General features: G+C 39.8%; 1 protein-coding gene across 1 annotated transcript in view; it reads right to left on the bottom strand.

Moving 5' to 3' along the window:
- CHN2 (chimerin 2) overlaps positions 1-18,462 on the bottom strand; it is a 163,060-nt gene that overhangs the window by 58,586 nt on the left and 86,012 nt on the right. Inside the window, exons 4-6 of the mRNA XM_068674279.1 lie at positions 15,327-15,358; positions 12,131-12,244; positions 8,800-9,085 (exon numbers count right to left, since the gene is read on the bottom strand). Coding sequence (XP_068530380.1) covers positions 8,800-9,085; positions 12,131-12,244; positions 15,327-15,358 — 432 coding nt within the window. The remainder of the gene's footprint in view (positions 1-8,799; positions 9,086-12,130; positions 12,245-15,326; positions 15,359-18,462) is intronic.

Raw genomic sequence — 18,462 nt, 5'->3', positions numbered from 1 at the left:
GGGCGAGGGTGTGTGCTGCTAGGCTGTCTTCCCATGGTGTCAGCCCAGATGAAAGATAGGGTATCAACTTGGCCTCTGCAACTGTCTTCACTCGAGTGTGCACAGGGCTTGGTGGTGAGACCTCCTGCACCCTGGGCACAGAGGACAACACTCAGTGGACTTGATGGCCTGGACATACACTTTGTATGCTCAGAAAAGCTAATATCTGGATGTGATGGGACAAGTGCCAAGCAGCATGTGGGGACAGAAAGCCAAAAGGCAGGCAAGACATTCTTTGGCTGAAGATCTGCAGACCGTACAGGGTATGGAAGAGGAAGAGCTTAGCCTATCTTGGCTAGTGTTAAGCATTTTGCTGGACATCGCAATTGCAGTTACACTTAATTCCTTGCAAATGAAGTGGGAATTCAGAAGGCAAGGTGGAATATACCCTCCTCTGAGTGACACAGGGAAGAACCAAATCACTACGTTCCTTAGCTAGGTTTGTAAGAAGTGTTCATCTCGATAGGATGAATCAGAACCTAAATAACATTTTTTTTTTTTTTAATGCACAGAAACCCACAGAGAAGTAAGACTAAAAGTTACCTTAGCAGGCTTTCCTCCTACCTCAGGTATCAGTGATATCTATGCCATTTCTCAAAGATATTTTCTAATGTGTTTCTATGCCATCAGATGAGGGTGATTTTGTTATCCCCTCAGGCACTCCATGACAGCATTTCAATGTCCTTTCATTTTTTCTCCCTTACTATCTAACCTGCAGTGTTCATCACTGCATTTTAGGCCTGTCATCTCTTTTCATGTCCAGCATGAACACAGAGGACAAATTTATTGTTTTCCTTCGAATTAGTCAAAAAAATGAATGACCTAAACAAACAACAATATAACTAAAATACTTATTATATATATATAATAATAATAAATATCATTCACTATTTAAACATATCCCTTTCGACACGAATTACAAATCCTCCACTAACAGAAATAAGTATCTTTCTTATTGTTAAGAAGTTAAACTCTTGTTTTCCAAGATCAAATGTCTGCAGTTTACAGGCACCTATAAGAATTTATTGCCAATTCCTACACCCTTTTCCAAGATTCGTGTGAGATAATCAAGTATGGATTTTTACTTTAAAAACTGAATTTTATTTTCCAGTGAGTAGACAAATGCAATGTTTGTACTGAAAGCTCCAACCCAATCCCTATGTAAGCTTGTTTATACTAACTTAATACCATCAAACTATTTAAAGAGTATAAAAGTCAAGACAAAAAAAAAACCACCTCATATAAACATTTTATTTGTAATATATCAAATAAGGCATGTTTTTATGCAACAAACATCTAGCTTTATGAAAATTACTAATTAGTTCATAATAGGAAAATACCCAAGAGGAAAAGATTAATTTATGTATTCAGCAGAGCCTAGCTGCAGATACAGTACTGCACTTGAAGAAATACAGAGCCAAATAGCATTTGCTTTAGCACTACTATAAACACTTCTGATGCATCTAATCATTTCTGCTACTAATCTGACATTCTCATTGGAGAAAATCTATCTGCAGTTGTAGATAGAATCTACACCTGGAGTTGTAGATTCAGGCATGAAGTTTTTGCACAGTTTCCACTAGGCTACCCTTACAAAATACTGCATAAGGAAATCCTTCAGCTGTAACAAACTTCATATTCACCTTTGCTACATATACTTTGTAGTGCCCTGAACTGCTCCAAGACCCAGTGAAATCATTGGGGGGTCTTCCCATTAATGTCAGTAGCAATTGGATCAGATCATATCTGTCACATCATGCCGTCTGTGTAAATTAGCGTTGTCTAAAACTTACAAGCTCTCTTCAGGCATAATTGTATCACTGATTATGCTTAAGGCAAAAGTCATGAATCCTCAGCTGCTGGTATTAATGTAACAAATTACAGCAACCTAGAGAGATGTTACCAGCTCAGAGAAGCAATGCAAGCAAACACTTTGCAATGGAATCTCTCGTTCTCTTGATTCCACCAATTTTCATTACTGTTAAAACAAGCCCAAATTATTCTTCTCAAAAAACCTTTCCTAATCAAGCAAAACATTAGGTATTAGTCTAGTTAGGTGTGCCACAAAGAAATGTTTGTTATTCTGTGCACAAATATAGATAGCCAGAGGGAAGGATTAGAAAAAGATATTTTCCATGATTGTACTTTGGTAGCTTTTATTTTTATCCCTTATATATTACCTATTTCATATTTATGATGCTTTAAAGAAAAAAAGAAGCTGCAAAGAGGCACAATGAGACACACTGGAAAATACAAAAAGAATGCCAACATTAAAAGGCAAAAGAAAATCATCAAGCAGCTAAATTTTCCGGAAGATGGTGTTTGTCATTCCAAATATAAATCTGCTTACCGCCAGATCTACTGTATTTTTATAAACTCCTCCTCACTGTAGTATAATACCAAGGAGTGTTCTGGGTTAAATCAATACTAAATGCTAACAGATATTTAAAGAAGACAGTGGGGTATGTAGCTAAGTACTTGTGTCAGGGCATGCCACAGTTCAGTACGTACAGGGGGTATTGTGTGTACAGAATACTGCTGTTCAGGACAAGCCAGAGTGATTGATGAAAGGAATTAATTACTCCCAAAGACATTTTGACGTGTAAGCTTGTTGCTTGTAGACGCAAAAATGCCACATGCCTTTTATCACTGCATGTCTTACTGGAATCTGCAGATGAAGGCCATTTTCATGTGCAGGCTTTATGGCGCTGCTTATCAGCATGGTGCCTGAACATCTTCTGCACAAAATCAGTACTGCCACGGAGAATCCCTTGTGAACTGTGTGGATGTGCATACAGGAGTGAGACCTTAACCCCTAATAAAAAAAGATGGTGGTGGTGGTGGTGGGGTGTTAATGTCCCCGTAGAAGTGAGCATTTTAATTTGCTCTCACTAAGCAATGTAAAACACTCCAGCTCAAATTATCAGTGCGGTTCTAGCCCAGAGCCTGCATGAACAGATGTTTCTGCTCACTATCCCCTTAACCCCCTGATCTGCTGCCAGCACATTGCTGTACCCTGCAGCCCTCACCTGAAAGGAAATGCTCAACATCTGGGTAGACATCTCAGCAGAGAGTTAAATACTAGCTAGTAACCTGTAATGGGATCATTAGAGGTTTAGAGGAGCTGCAGAATGGAAAGAATAATGAATAAATGAAAGACTTAAAAGATTTCTTTATCACTGGCTAACAGCAGCACCTGGAGAAAATTCGGGGAAGAGACAAAAGATGGAGAAGTAGGAAGAGGCTGAAAGGCCTTCGAAAAGGGATGTGGTGTGAATAAAAATGTAAAAGTGCAAATACTTATAAAAACTGAACCAAACCAGATTCTCTTAAAATTGGCTATCTCCTGCGCCGTTTTGATGTAAGGAAAATTGTAGTGCCCCTAACAAAATTTAGTTTCATAACCAGATTACATCTACAATTAAGGGATGTTAGAAAACAGTCGTTCCTGGAAGTCCTGCAATTCATTCTGTGGGAAACTGTGTGTGAGCAGCATGACTAATGAGGACAGTAATACCAACTTCTACTTGTAGCAAAGTTATTCTTCCTTTTCTGTCACCTTTGCCTTAATAGCAATAGCTTTCTTATCTATTATTTGTGTGGGATTTTCTGCCGAAGAAATCTACAACCTCCCAGACTTTGTAATATGCTTATCTTTCCAGTTCCTTAGTTGTAGCCATGGTATTAACAATGGGCTTTGTCATTTGCACATAAATGCACGTAAAGTAAGGAGCTCTAGCACAATTGACTGGGAGGTCACCGTGCCAAGCAGCAATACGCAGTGGTCTGCACTGTCCTGCTGCTAAGCCAAGTCTCCGCATGCACCTCTTTCTTGGTTGAGCTCAAAATGCTACATGATTCTTCCTAGGCTGTCATTGTTACAGGCCTCTTGCTGCTCCTGGCATGCGCTCACAACCAGAAAGCAGAACAGGCACTCCAGACCCAGCTCCAAGCACGCTCATATTTCATGTGCAACTGGTATGCTTGAACTGACTGAGCCAGATCCTCCTTGGAGAGAATTCGACGGGAGCTCTGCCAGGATGCAAGTGAGTGGAGACCTGGCACTGACAAAACCTTCCTTATTTTTTACTGCGTTTACCAGTAGTTTGTCCTCTCTCAGACAGGTTAAGACCAACCCTTTTGCAAATACTTGCAGCTCAACTGCTGTCAAAGTTTTTCTTGAACTCCGGTGTTCCATTCTCATCTTTCTCCCCATGCTACCATAAATATTTGAGAAGCTACAAGACAACCCAAACTGATGAAATGCTCTTCTGTAACACCAGACTGGAGAAAAAAAACAAAAAGAGAGAAAGCCAGGACGGTTTATTTTCAACAACTGCTTTTACCTGCCTAGAACGCTCCCTAAACTCCAGCTGCATTTACTTTCATCATTTCAATTCTTTGAATATATTTTCCCAAATTTCACTTGCTGCTGTAGGATTAGAGAGAAATATTTTTTTTTCTCCTTGCCAGAGATATAAAGACAGCTGACGCAGTAATGGCAGCAGTTTCATGATAACATGATATATGGTAGTGATAAACGCTTCAGAAATGACGTATTTTGCTGAGTGACTACGGCAATTTTTTCTCTCCTACACAAGGATTAATTGCTCGCAGCAAGTCATACTTCTACCTCCATAGCACCAGGTCCTTATCTGCCCTAAACCTTCCACTGCGCGTTGATTTTCCCCAAGTATGGCGTTCCACGAATGGAGCACGAAGCAGGGGATCACAGCCCGCCCAAGCCACAGTCACAGCCCTAACCAGACAACAAACAGTGCTCAAATGTACATTACACAAAAATCTGTTTCCCTATCCAAAATCCCTTTTAAAGTTGGACCATGTTAAAAGGACAATTGCCTGCACTGCTAAGGAAATATTTGCAGCATGCTCTTCTCCTGCAACACTTTATTCCCCAAAGTCTTTGTGGCTCCTTTTAGATTAAAGATCTTTTAAACAATTCAGACTAAAATGTGGAGTCTGTATATATGAATTTAGTACCTCTTCAAAGTTAGACAGAAATAACTTTTGGATGAGACATCAGCATTAGGTATCTTAAAGCAAACATTTTATTTGGCCTATTACAAAAGATGTTGGGTAAAAAAGCAGGAACAACAACAGCTTAATCCAGCCCTCATATCACACCTCCCTTTTGGAATGGGCATGACTCCACTAATTACAACCTCCAAGAAATTGTAATTATGGGAACAGACAGATACCCCAGGCAGCACCAAGACATTTCATTCAAATGCGTGCTTCCCCTGCCAGCCCGTGCCTTGGTGACAACCTTGCCCGACCTACCCAAAGGGGAGCTGCAGCTCCGCAATGACTGAGACATTTAGTAATTTCTGCTGTCAACATGGGACACAACGGAAGGGACTGATTCCCAGCACAGTGTAACAAATCTGCTAAGGAGATGAATGCCTTCAGCTGCAGTTTCACACTCTGGAATTGGTTTCAGTATAAAACAAAATTTCACTTGTAAAAAGCCTAATCTGTAACAGAAGCACTGATGCTTAACCTCAGAGTGCTAAATTCTCTTGTTCCTTTTGAGAAATAATGCACGTTTCTGTCCTGCGTGTAAGGCTTACCCCCCAACATTTATGAAACATTCAAAATACTCCAGGCAGCACTTTCAAATAAACCAGTTCAATTACTGAAAAATTACCTTTTACCTGTTCAAGTAGCCAGAGAAAGTACAGCTTACAAAGAATTCAATTATGTTTTCACACATGCAACAAATAAGTTACTCTGCAGAAATATGTCAGCCCGAATATTCATTGAATACACATCATGAATATACATTTAATTCTAGTGCTATGAGTTTTATTGGAGTAGTTGCAGGCAAAGGCTTTGATCTAGGGGCAAAGCACACCCTTTGTCTGAAATGTACAAAACATGACAACCACAAGCAAAAATCTGATACTAATACCTCTGAACTACCACTTTCTTGGTTTTATTTCTGTATGTTAGAAGACATTAAAATTTGTATGAGAACGAGAATTAGATTCCCTTTAGCTTCCTTTGTCTCTTTGAGCTATTACTGACAAACACTCAGTATTTCAATGATGTATTCAATCTGAGGTTACTGTGAGGAAGAAAGGGGAATGACAGTCTGCATCTCTGCCTGCTCTCCAAACCTCTCCTGAGCTTCTCCTAGGAACATATAAAGCCAAAGCAAACATGGTAAGAACTGTAAAGACTTCTGTAACTTTCTTTCAGCTGCTAATAATTCACCTAAAGTAGAATTTTCTCACATTGATTTGCATGAGATGATGGAAAACTACAGGTAACAGCGAAGAAGAGCCTTGGGATTCTTAACTTATCAGTGCTGAGGCCCTAGCTGATGTGGCATGTGAGCACACCACCTTGCCTACTTAGCCCTGCTCCTCTTGTAGCTGTGATGGCTCCTACTCCTCTTGGCAAGGAAAGTGTGTTAGAAACAGCTGCTATTTCTCCTTCTGCTGCTTTCCCTCAGTGGGAGGAAGGCAGAGACAGTTGCCAGCAATGCAATGGCTTAGCTGTAGCCAGCTATTTTTACATGAATGCAGGCTTGCAGGCTGCCACTGCTTGACTGTTCAAAAATCTAGATAAGTGCTTGTAGGATAAGGACCTGAGGCACTGCCATTTGCACCACAAATCACCTCCGAGGTAACTAATACTTTAAACATTTTAATTTCATTCAGCTGAAGTACAGATGAAAAGACCTAATCCAACCACTAATGAGATTCAGAGCTGTATTTCCACTATAATCAACAGTGGAAGCTACATCAGGTCCAAAAGTGGTATTTTTGAGCACAGGTACCCAGAAGTAGGGATGGAGCTTTCTAGTCACTGTAAACTGTTATTATTATCATTATTATTATTTTTGAGTTGTTATCAGATGAAAGTCTCGCCCTGTCCTTTGTGCTGCATTTCCGCTCACATGAGGAAGACTGGGTATCAAATCTGGCTGAAAATTCACCTTAAATTCACTCAGTTACTTCTAATCTGGAACAGTTTTCTAGAGTCACCTACTGTGTAGCTGCATAAAACCCTATGTCAGCAAAAAGGAGGTGGTGAAAGAGAGAGGGAAGGGGCTCTTTCATAACAGCTAGCACATTGTTGTTTTAGAAGTGTTTTTGCCGTACTTACCCCAAACTGCCTAGCCAGAAAAACAACATCCTACTCCCGGAAAAAAAAACAAACAAAAAACACACCACATAATCAGTTATGAAATACAACTACTAAAACTTCCCTCTGCAGCCTTTGAGAGCAATGCAGTACATAAAAGACCATTAGTCCTCAACTGCAAAAACTGTAAATAAAACTAAGAAAACATTGAAATTTTGAATACCTTTGCTTTTGTTTTTCTTTGTGCAAAAATTTCCTAGAGAACATAGCATGATTGTCAATGATCACAATTGTTTTATTATGCTACAGTCATTTAACAGTCAAAATTCAATTTCTTGTGCCTGTTACAGCATTAACAAACAACCAGTGTCCAAGTGCAGGAGTCAACCAAACAAATTGGAAACCTGTCTCTGTGTAGCATCCAGTCCCCTTGCAAATTGCAATGCCATCAAATCTAAAACATACTGTCCATTCTCCAAAGGAGAGATAGGATGAGATTTCCCTGAGGCAGTATACCTTTCTTTAAAAATGTCATTATTAATGGAATTAATTTCTTACAGAGGATGAATAGGTTTACATGCCAGGTCAGTTACTGGAGCAATTGCTACCACTGCGAAATCCAACCCAGTATATCATCACTCAGTGCTGATACATGAACCCAACAGATAATAGCTATGCTAGAAATGTCCTAGAGTGACGAGGATACACACGCAGATACATATTTAAAAAAAAATAAAAAAAAAATTTCCTCAATATTAATAGATGACAGCAAATTCCTCCCTTGATTCCCAAATACAATCCATCTCTAGTTCCCAGCTAGCTAGCTAGCACACAGAACACCAAAATCATCAGTCATACAGGAGGAATACCTTCACAAATGTCAACAAGTTAATTCACCATGAACATCTGCCTCCAAAAAAGTTTTGTCTGAGAGTTCTTACTGCCCTGCCACATAGGCAATGAAAATATCCATGTCTTGTGTGTAGACACAAGACTATTTCTCATATGTAAAAGAACTTCTAATTTTACATCTTCAGCTGGATGTTAACTGCATGAGATTCCCAATATATCATTATATAAGTAAATCCTAGACCATACCATGCTATGGAATATGAGTGCATGAGAGAAGGATATCAAAGAAAGCCCACTTCAAATGAGGAAAGTGAAAGGAGGAGGAAGACACATGACACCCCAATTTCAGACCCACAAACCAAGGCCTTGGCAGAAGATAGGAGCTTTGCACTGTGAATGGAAAGATAACAAACTTGAGCTATGGTGAACGGTCGATGGGAACCAGGTTCATAATCAGAGACCTACTGTGGAATATGCTTGAGTACACATGGATGAAGAAATGTAACTTGTGAACAATTTCAGTTGCAGTTAGCCAGTATATATATATATATATGCATATATATTTATATACACAATGAAAACATTTGCATTTGTTACTTGTTAGAAAGCTTTCATCATAGGCTCCAGTCAAATATTAGTTGGGAGCCAAGATCACATTAACAGGATATAAACATTTCAGTGGGACAGTAATACTTGATGACATATATAAAATATATATATTAAATTGTCTTTAGAGAAAAGACTTTTACATTTGATAGAATGACTGACTGCCAAAATGTTAAACTGAATACATACCTTTTCAACTGGGGTATTTTCTTCACTCGTTACACTTGCTTTTCTTGATTCATTTTTTGTTCTGCTCAACCTCCGGGACACTTTCTCTCTAAGCAAAGTGGCGTATCCAATGTGTTCATAGATGGGGTTGGTCGTCATTTTGGAAATATACTCTGAAGCCTTTGTTTCTATATACAATGTTATCAAGCCATCTGTTACCAGATCATGGATTGATTCAAATCTTTTCTCCCCAACAAAATGCTTCCCATCATAGAACAACCTGTAGTTTAAGGTCTGATTGCCAAATCTGCATGTACCAGAAAAAAAAAAAAAGAAAAAAAGAAGGGAGAGAAGAAAGGGAAAAGTGTGAGAAAGAATTCACTCTGGCAAAACACACAGGAGGTAATTTTGATGACGAGTGTATATATCTAGATTGCATATGGAATATGCACATGATGCAACTGCGTCATTGTGGTATCCCAACCAAAATTCACACTTGAATTTAATCACATCACATGGAGTGGGCTACAGACCTGAGGCCAATTTGTCTGCAACAAGCCACGTGACGCACACATAAATGGTTTAATCTAAATCCTAAAGGGACTACCACAGCAAATGGAAAGGCATCTTGTCACTGACATGACCTTACACCGGGATGCATAATTGTGTTAAGGGCTGTTCCATCCTGAAATGTTTCTGAGGTGCAGAAACTGGAAAATCTTAATTGCCATGGGTGTATTTACATCACTCATTGAAGAGAGGTGGACACCTCTAACAAACAACTTAAAACCCCTGGGGTCTGAACCACCCTCTGACAGGAAGGCAGGGAGACTGAGCTCCTAAATCACGGGCACAATTAGATGCCTCATGTTCTGTGGGGTAATGCTAGCCCTACATAGCTATTTATGGTAGGTGCAAGCTATGTTTTAAAAAAAAAATGGATTAAAAAGCAAAGTGATATAGTAGCACATTCTGCTACAACGCCAAGGTGGAATCCTACTCCTGACTAAAGGATTCAAAGATATGACATTAGGTTGAATGGTCCTTATATTGCATCAAATGTGCATATTTCTGCATACTTTGTTGTGCATTAAAATCAAACTGTTTAAGTCTCTTAATTTTCACCCACATTTTTCACATGAATTTCCAATTTATAATCAAATTCAGTTTTTGAGTCTACAAATAATTTTCCCAATGGACTTAGAAATCATGCTGCTATGTCAAAACAGCAGGGAATTTGCCATAATCCCCATCCTTTTGTAGATCTTTTTATTCTTTATTTTGAAATGTCTTTGAAAAACCCTAAAAAATTACATTTGTTCTCTTTCAGCTGACGAAAGTTGCTTTTAATTTACAACACTTTGTAATTGGCATGACTCACCAGCTTTTCCAGCTCTACCATCTGCACATCGATATGAACTCTGAGGAAGATGTCAGCACCATATCACTTGGGATAACTCCCTAGAGCATCTTTGCTACTGGCTTACCGTCAGGAGGGTGAAAATGGAAGAGTTTTATGTTGTGCATGTCCCACAGAAAGAATAAGGCTGTAAGCATTGTAACACACTGCTAAGGAGTTTGTTTTGTCAAACCCTCAGCAAGTACTGAGTGCACCCTCAGCAAGTTTGCCAATGACACCCAGCTGTGTGGAGCAGTTGACATGCTGGAGGGAAGGGATGCCATCCAGAGGGACCTGGACAGGCTTGAGAGGTGGGCCTTTGTGAACCTTACGAGGCTCAACAAGGCCAAGTGCAGAGTCCTGCACCTGGGTCAGGGCAATCCCAAGCACAAACAATGGCTGGGAGCAGAATGGATGGAAGCAGCCCTGAGGTGAGGTGAGGTGAGCCCTGAGCAGCAGAACCTGGGGGTGTTGGTTGACGAGAAGCTCAGTACAAGCCATCAATGAGTGTTTGCAGCCCAGAAAGCCACCCGTATCCTGGCCTGCATCAAAAGAAGCATGGCCAGCATGGCAATGGAGGTGATTCTCCCCCTCTGCTCTGCTCTCATGAGACTCCACCTGGAGTGCTTGTACTGGGTCTGGCTGGGATGTTAACTTTCCCTGCAGCAGCCCATACAGTGCTGTAGTTCAGCTCTTGGGCCCCCGATATAAGAAGGACATGGACGAGGGAGCCCAGAGGAGGGCCACAAAGATAGATCAAGGGGCTGGAGCACCTCTCCTACAAAGACAGGCTGGAGGATTTGGGGTTGTTCAGCCTGGAGAAGAAAAGGCTCTGGGGAAACCTTCCAGTGGCATTCCAGTACCTAAGGGAGGTCTACAGGACAGCTGGGGAGGGACTCTTTGTCAAGAGGTATAGTATTTGGATGAAGGGGAATGGTTTTAAACAAAAGAGGGAAGATTTAGATTAGATATTAGGAAGAAATTCTTTACTCTGATGGCTGTGAGGCACCAGAATAGGGTGCCCAGAGAAGCTGTGGATGCCCCATCCTTGGAAGTGTTCAAGGCCAGGCTAGATGGGGCTTTGGGTGACCTGGTCTAGTGGTAGGTGTCTCTGCCCATGGAAAGGGGGCTGGAACTAGGTGATCCTTAAGGCCCCTTCCAAACCAAACCATTCTAGGATTCTATGATTCTAAAACATAATAGGATATCTGGTCCTTTTCCTACTAACTCATAGCAGCTTTAAGATTGTCATGTAGACAGGCTTTGAATGGTACAGCTACACCAGGAGCAGCTGTATTTTCAAGGAAAGTCACCTGTGAAAGGCAGTGAGGTTGTAGCTTGGGATCTCCCTGAATTTTGAGCTCAGGTGAGTAACAGTGTCCTCCACCTTTGAGCAAAAGCATCCCATGGTTCACACTGTATTTCTCCAGCAAGCCTGAATTCCATTTAGGAGAAGAAAATTCAATTCTGGTATGCTACCTTTGACAGCTGGTCAGCTGCTGGACTTGAGGATTTTCCAGGGTCTGATTCTTTAAATATCACCTATTGTTGCTGGTGTTTGTGTAAAACACATCACAGAGCTTGGAGAATAACCTGTCTGTGTCCCCTGCCAGGACATTCCCCCTTCTGTCCTCACCTCCAGCTCATACAATTTTCAAGGAGAAGCTCCATGTTTATCTCACTGCAACACTCAACTCTAGGTAACAAAAATGTTGAAAAAGGGAATAGTCTGCTTCTGAAAAGGGATTTCCTAGACAAGTGCTAAAGCACAGACTGAATAATAGCAGTGCTGCGATTGTCAGACTGCTGACAAGAGGGTGCAAAACCAACCTGACACCATGAAGTGTCCAGTGGACATGGACACAGACATTACTCAAAAGGGACTGACACAAAACCTCCTGCATTAAATACATTTACAATTGAACTATAAGCCTCTATTAAAACAGCATTTACCTGAGAGCAAGTGTATAGCAGCCGGGTTGCCGCTGGCTTTCTCTAAGAATGTATGCTCCTTCTACGCCAGCAAGTATCTCATCTGCTTGCTCCCGAGAAATGATGCCATGAAACCTAAGGAAAGACATTGCCGTGACTTTCAAAACAATTCAACCAGAAGTGCATCCCCCTCTACTCCAGAAACCATTGGAAAACTGAAATCATGCAACAGGACACAACACTGTCTCACACCTTTGTGATAATTTGAACCTCACACCAGATCCCTTCTGCCAATGCAAGGACAGGGCAAGTGAAGAAGGAAGAGCAAAGAACAGCTTGGTGTCCCCCAGAGATCTTTTTCCATAAATACCCTATCTTTTCACAACTTTTCTCCTCTGCCAATCTATGTGTCTCTTCCTTGTTTCTTTTCTAGAGGCTTTATGACAGAATAGAAAATTGGGCAATAATGGTATCATTTTTATTGAAAATGGAGATGACAAAATTAAAATAAGAGGTCATTCCTATTACTGGTTTGCTTTAGGTCTTATATTAACATTGCTTACCTAATTTTGTAGCTGAAACTGAGCAGAAAAATGGCAACAATTACTCAAAATTCTATTCTGTACATATTATAGTAGAAGAAGATATAGAATATCCTTGAGAACAATTCTGTTTTCTTTATTTCAGTTCCTCATTCAGTGTTGGAAAAATGCAAAACAGTCTTTTGTCATTGCTATTTTAAGAAAGAAAGAGGCCCTAGGATGCCCAATTAAACTTACATTAATCAATAATCTTTCCTTAAGTAGAAATGTAGGCTTTACAGCAGTTCAAGTCTTAACTTCTACACACATTTTGTTGGCTGATAATTCTCTGAGGGTCTCCTCAGAGGTTTTCAAAGTTTCTATTTTTGATGCTGTCTCTGAAAAACGGCACTAAGACGTACTGGCCTTAAGCACTTTATCTTTCCTGACAATACATATGAAGTGGCATGTTTCTAATACTGCCTCTGGCATGGTAGTGAAAGAGAAGAAAAACACTCTGGATGTAAATGCAATTGTTCTGTTCTCTTAAGTTGTCTTTTCACAACTAATAAATGTTGGAAATACTAGGTTTAGGTGATCTTTCCATAGTGACTTTATACTAAAATATATGTAAACCGATTCATATTTTCTGTACTGGTAGGGACACAGTCATTTTCTGCCACATCCAAATTAAAATAAGCATCCCCTAGATGAAATAATTTAACCACGTCTTTACCAGTAAACTCATGGCAATTCATATGCCTAGTTAAAAATAATGAGCACGGGCTATTTGTCACCAGAAGCTCATTATGAAATAAAGCAGGTTTTAGGTAAGATATTAGTAAAAGAGCTCTCCTGGTGCTCAGTATAAGAAACCACTGGGACAGGATACTGAAGCACCTGTGAAATTTCTTTAACCATGGATAGTAAATATTAGGTAGTCCACGCTTTCTTGTAGATGTTTTTGGTATATTTATGCAAGGGCATAAACCAGCTGTACATTGTATGAGATTGCCTGAATTCATTCTCCTGACTCTGACAGCAGCAGACAATAAATGCTTACAGAAAGAGTGCAGGAAACAGTGAAATACTTTCACTTCTCATCTCTGTCTGTCCATCACTGCTTCAGCCAGAAGTTGTGTCTGATCAGCTGTGACCTTACCCTTCATGAATCGGAGAACCTCACTTGGAAACCCTTCAATATTGCTATGCTTTTGGCATCCACAGCATCCTGTGCAATGAGCATGAGAGGGACACCTTGAATGTCCCTCTCCTGGACATCCACTGAGGAAGGCCTGTTTATTTTCCTCATATGGCAGGTGCTGCTGCCCATCACTTTGCTCTGCCTTTCATTTCTTCTATACATTCTCTAAAAAGGAGGGAGGAGGAATGGGGAGAGAGGAACCAGAACAACCTGCACTACTTAAAATGCAGCCACCCCATGGATTTATACAGTAATATATATATATTTTTATTTTCTGCTTTCCCTAGAAATTCCTGACTCTCTTTCCTAGCACTACTGAATACCGAGTCAATTACTTGTCAGCTGTTCTGAAATCTTCTTTCTGAGTGGCAATAACTGATGTGATCTCACAAAGGTGATTTCTTGCAATTCCTGCCAACTCTACCACTCCACAAACCTACAGCATGCCAAAAGGCTGGAAGCTGCCTCGGTAAAAGGCTGTGGTAATAGTTTTAAAATCCTGCCTGAGACAGCGTGATGGGTTACTTTGCTGGGTACTTACTATCTTTGGCTCAGTTGTACTTTGGTGGCTAGATCTGAATTCCCAATTGTTTAAGATAACATTAAAAAATGAAACTACAGTAATTAGGGGCAAGCTGCTGGCTCTTGAGCTTTTTGATAGTAGGAAAGGATCATTAAACACAGATTATGTGTCTGGGATGGAAGAAAAATAGAACACAGGATCTAAGCAATTTCTCCAGCAATAAGGGGTTAAGCCTCAGCAGTAAAGGCCAAATGCCAGCTCTGCAAATGGTGTGTAACCAGGAGATCTGGGTGCCTGCTGCAGTGGCTTTTCCGTTCAGCTCTACCTGCTCAGAGCTCCTTGCCAATGCTGAATCCAGCCCCTTTTAACCTACTCATAGGCAAGAAAACTGCTGAGCACAAAGGAATTGTACTTTAGTGATTCCTTTATCTGTCTTAGAATAGAAATGCACCAACTCTCAGGGTATTTTGGACCTTGTGACTTCACCAGGGAGAATAGCATTTTGACACAAGCAGCATACATGCATACTTCCATAACCAGGTCTGGGTGTTAGGGTGGAGAAAGCACAGGAACACACTTCAAAAGGCAGGGACAGTGACAAGATGCTTCTCTCCTCCCCAGCCCAATGCAAGACCACAGGTAGATTAAAGTGACAACCAAAATCAAAGGAAAAAAACACTCTTTTTTTTTGTTTTTCTTCCCAAACTGTCCTAAGAGAAGCAACACAACCACGCAGCCTGAAATAGTGGCACAGTCCATGGATTGTGATCAGCAGTACTGGACAGTAACATCCCTAAAATATTAGGCATTCACGGTATTTAGATTTCAGCTGAAGTAAAAGGCAAAATGAGATATTTTGAAAATATTTTTTTCAGAACTCCATTGTGGTGGTGTTTTTTATTTGTGTGTTTGCTTGCTTTTAATTCTAGTACTACAACTTTCAGATACGTAAAAGAGAAAGATACTTACTCTCTTCCATAATACTTTGGTCTGTTTTCCACCTAAATTTTGAAAGAAAAGAAAAAATATTTTAAACACACTTGGTTTTAAATAAGAAACATAAATATAAACTGTGCTTCATTATGAGTACTGCTGCACCCATCTAAGTGTTGAAATTCTGCAGATTCAAAACTGTGACTGGAACATGACAACACAGAAAAGCAGAAAAATAAAACAAGAAGAGGTGTTTTTATTGATGTATTTCTGCAGAGAATAGCATGTATCAATGGTGAAAAAAACCTATGGAACTACATATAATTCCATAAAATTGATCAAATGGATAAAGGATAGTTTACTGTATTTTTTGCCACTCTACCATTTATGTAATAAAATAAGACTGTTTTTTTTACACATCCTTTATCTTCCTAAAAACATTTTTTGCCTATATATGGCAACCAACCAAAGATAAAAAACAAAACAAAACAAAAATTATCCAAACTATCCCTGGGAAAAACTAGGTTTTTGGATTTAGATGTAGTCTTAAATTCCTGGAAGTCTCAAGAACTTGAGGGCCTGATCCAAAGTATACCAAAGTCACTGGAAGGACTCCCAATTATTTTAAAGAGCTTGGAACCAAGTTCTAGGAATGTAATGTTTTTATACAGAAACTTGGGATGGTCTGACACTTTGATTCATTTCTCAAGCACCAATTTACTCAAGCATTTTTGGTAAATTCTAAAAAAAAAAGCAAGGTCCCCAGCCTCATAATCCTATTTCTTCTACAGCCTCTGTCTTCAGTTTGCCTTGATTGTTAAATTTCCTATTTGGTCTAAACAGTTGCAGCTTCTGCATACAACCAACCCATGGACAACCACACCGTGGCTTTCTGGATGAAGACTTACATTGCTGTGTTTGCTGTCATTGCCAAATAACCTTCTTGATGAACTGCATACACTGCTGAGGCGAGCTCTAACTTACTGAATGCAGCCAAGATGCTAAGTGAGGATATTTCCAAGAAATTCATAGCTCCTGGAGAGGGCTGACAGGTAAATCAGGGAGCAGGACTACAATCTGCATCTCTGTGTCTTGGCAGAGGCCGGCGGGGAGGCCGGCAGCTGTGCAGCAGGAGGAGGAGGATGCCAGCAGGGGGCACGTCTTCCCCAGCTTTCACACAGGGGCTGGGGCACTGGTACCTTACCATGTGCAGAAATCGATTCAATTAGTACGTAATTTATTGCTACGTATTCATTTTCAGGTTTTAAGGGATTCAGATATATGCATTTATTCGAGTGTTGTTATAAGGAGATGCTTTTTCCTCTCCAGTCTCCCTTCAGCTTAACTATAGTGTCATCTACCCAGCTGTAACTTCAGCCAGCATTGTCATGTGTAAGTGCAGCAGGACTCAATAAAAGATATATATAAAGTCTCCCAATTATTAAAATAATTTGAGTGCATAACTGAGTAAATCTGCCCACGTAAATGGGATTACTCCTTCATACGTAGTGACACACACATGAAAAGAAATTGTGGTTTCAGGACTATTTTATTACTTAGGATAAAACCAATGAATTTGAATTTTCACCACTTTATCTCACTAGAATCATAGAATCAATAAGGACCTTTGTTCTTGTTTTGATTAAATCTCATTATTTCACTCATAAAAAAACTTTAAATTGATGAAGGCCTTTTACTTCTTAATAACAAATGCATAAATGTCACTTTTTTGATTCAAACATCTATACACCTTGCACTAAATTGAAGCAGCCGCCTTTGTACCCTGCAGTCACTAAGGCTCCAATACCGTGCAAAATGAACTAAAGTCTGTACAAGATAATGAGAATCTTCAATGGAAGTCCTATGGGAGTTCAATCAAGTCCTTACTGGGCTTCTTTTCTATCTCGGCATTTCTTTCCTAGCATAGCACTAACAATAGCAGTATCAAACGCTTGAAACTCCTGCCCAAGAATAATACCTTGATGCAAACATTTTGGAGCTCTAAGGGGCAGGAATAAAAGGAAAAAGCGAACACAGAAGAGAAGAGAGAGCAAAATCAGAGGAATTGCCAGTTCCTACAGGTGCTGTGTTTCTGTGTGCATATACAGCAATGCAGAAATGACAGCATATGAATTCAATTTCTTTTTTTAAACTTTCCTAGCTCACTTTTCATATGAACATTGGAAATTTGAAAGGAGTGTTAAGGTTTCATGTAAAAGTCATCTGCATCACACAGAAAATATAAGAGATTAGAGAGGTCTTTGTTAAAAGTGTCACTGTTTAAACCAGCCTAGTCATACTCCTGAATACTGCCATATTTTCACTAGTAAAAGAACTCAAGAAAAAAAAGCTGTTTTACCTGAGACAGAGGATGTTGTTGATATGTTCATCCTGAGTAGCTTGACCTGACCTTATTATCTTGGACCTGTCATCCTTATTAGACCTTTGTGACCTTCCAAAGTATATATTTAGTTGGGAACTTAATTAAAAAATGGGTATCAGAAGCTGAGGTAGGTGTACATGAGGCTGCCACATGTAATCCTCTCCATGATGGGAAAAAAGGCCACTCAATGCATTGAAAATGGTGAGAAGGAACAAGCAGAGGAACTTTCATTCCCACAGTAAGCCAAATAAAACCTTCACAGCACATAAGGTAAAGTGTGACTTTCATTTGGATTCGGAATCTGCTTCTTTTTAAAAATACATTTGCTTTAATTCTGTACACAGAGTAAACCCCACCACTTTTCATCTACCTCAGAAATACAAATAGATGAGTTAGCAGTACTAGCACCATCCTTCAAAATTGCCTGTAAGCACAAGTTCCCCCACAAATATAAAAAAATATGTAGTAACAGTTTAAAGCATTCTGGAAATACCTCCCTGAGCAAATAGAGGTACATTCTGAATCCCTCTCACAACTCCATTTATGCAAAAATCCAGATTTGTCTGTGACATTTTTGTCATTTAACAAGCAACTGACTGGAATGCCCTGCACACTGTGATTTCCATTTTTCCTGCTGTTCATGAGTTAAAATATTTGCTTTTCTGAATATCCACACAAAGCCCATCAAATCCTATCTTCTTGCCCCCTTCATAAAACAGACCCTGTTTCTTCAACTCCCTTTTAGTACCCAGGTGTCTAAAAATGGCCACAAATGTCAGTGCTTTGTTT

Source organism: Anas acuta, chromosome 2, assembly GCF_963932015.1.
Source record: "Anas acuta chromosome 2, bAnaAcu1.1, whole genome shotgun sequence".
NCBI classification, from domain to species: Eukaryota; Metazoa; Chordata; class Aves; order Anseriformes; family Anatidae; genus Anas; species Anas acuta.
Note: the sequence above shows the minus strand (reverse complement) of the source record. Positions and strands in the feature narration are given on the sequence as shown.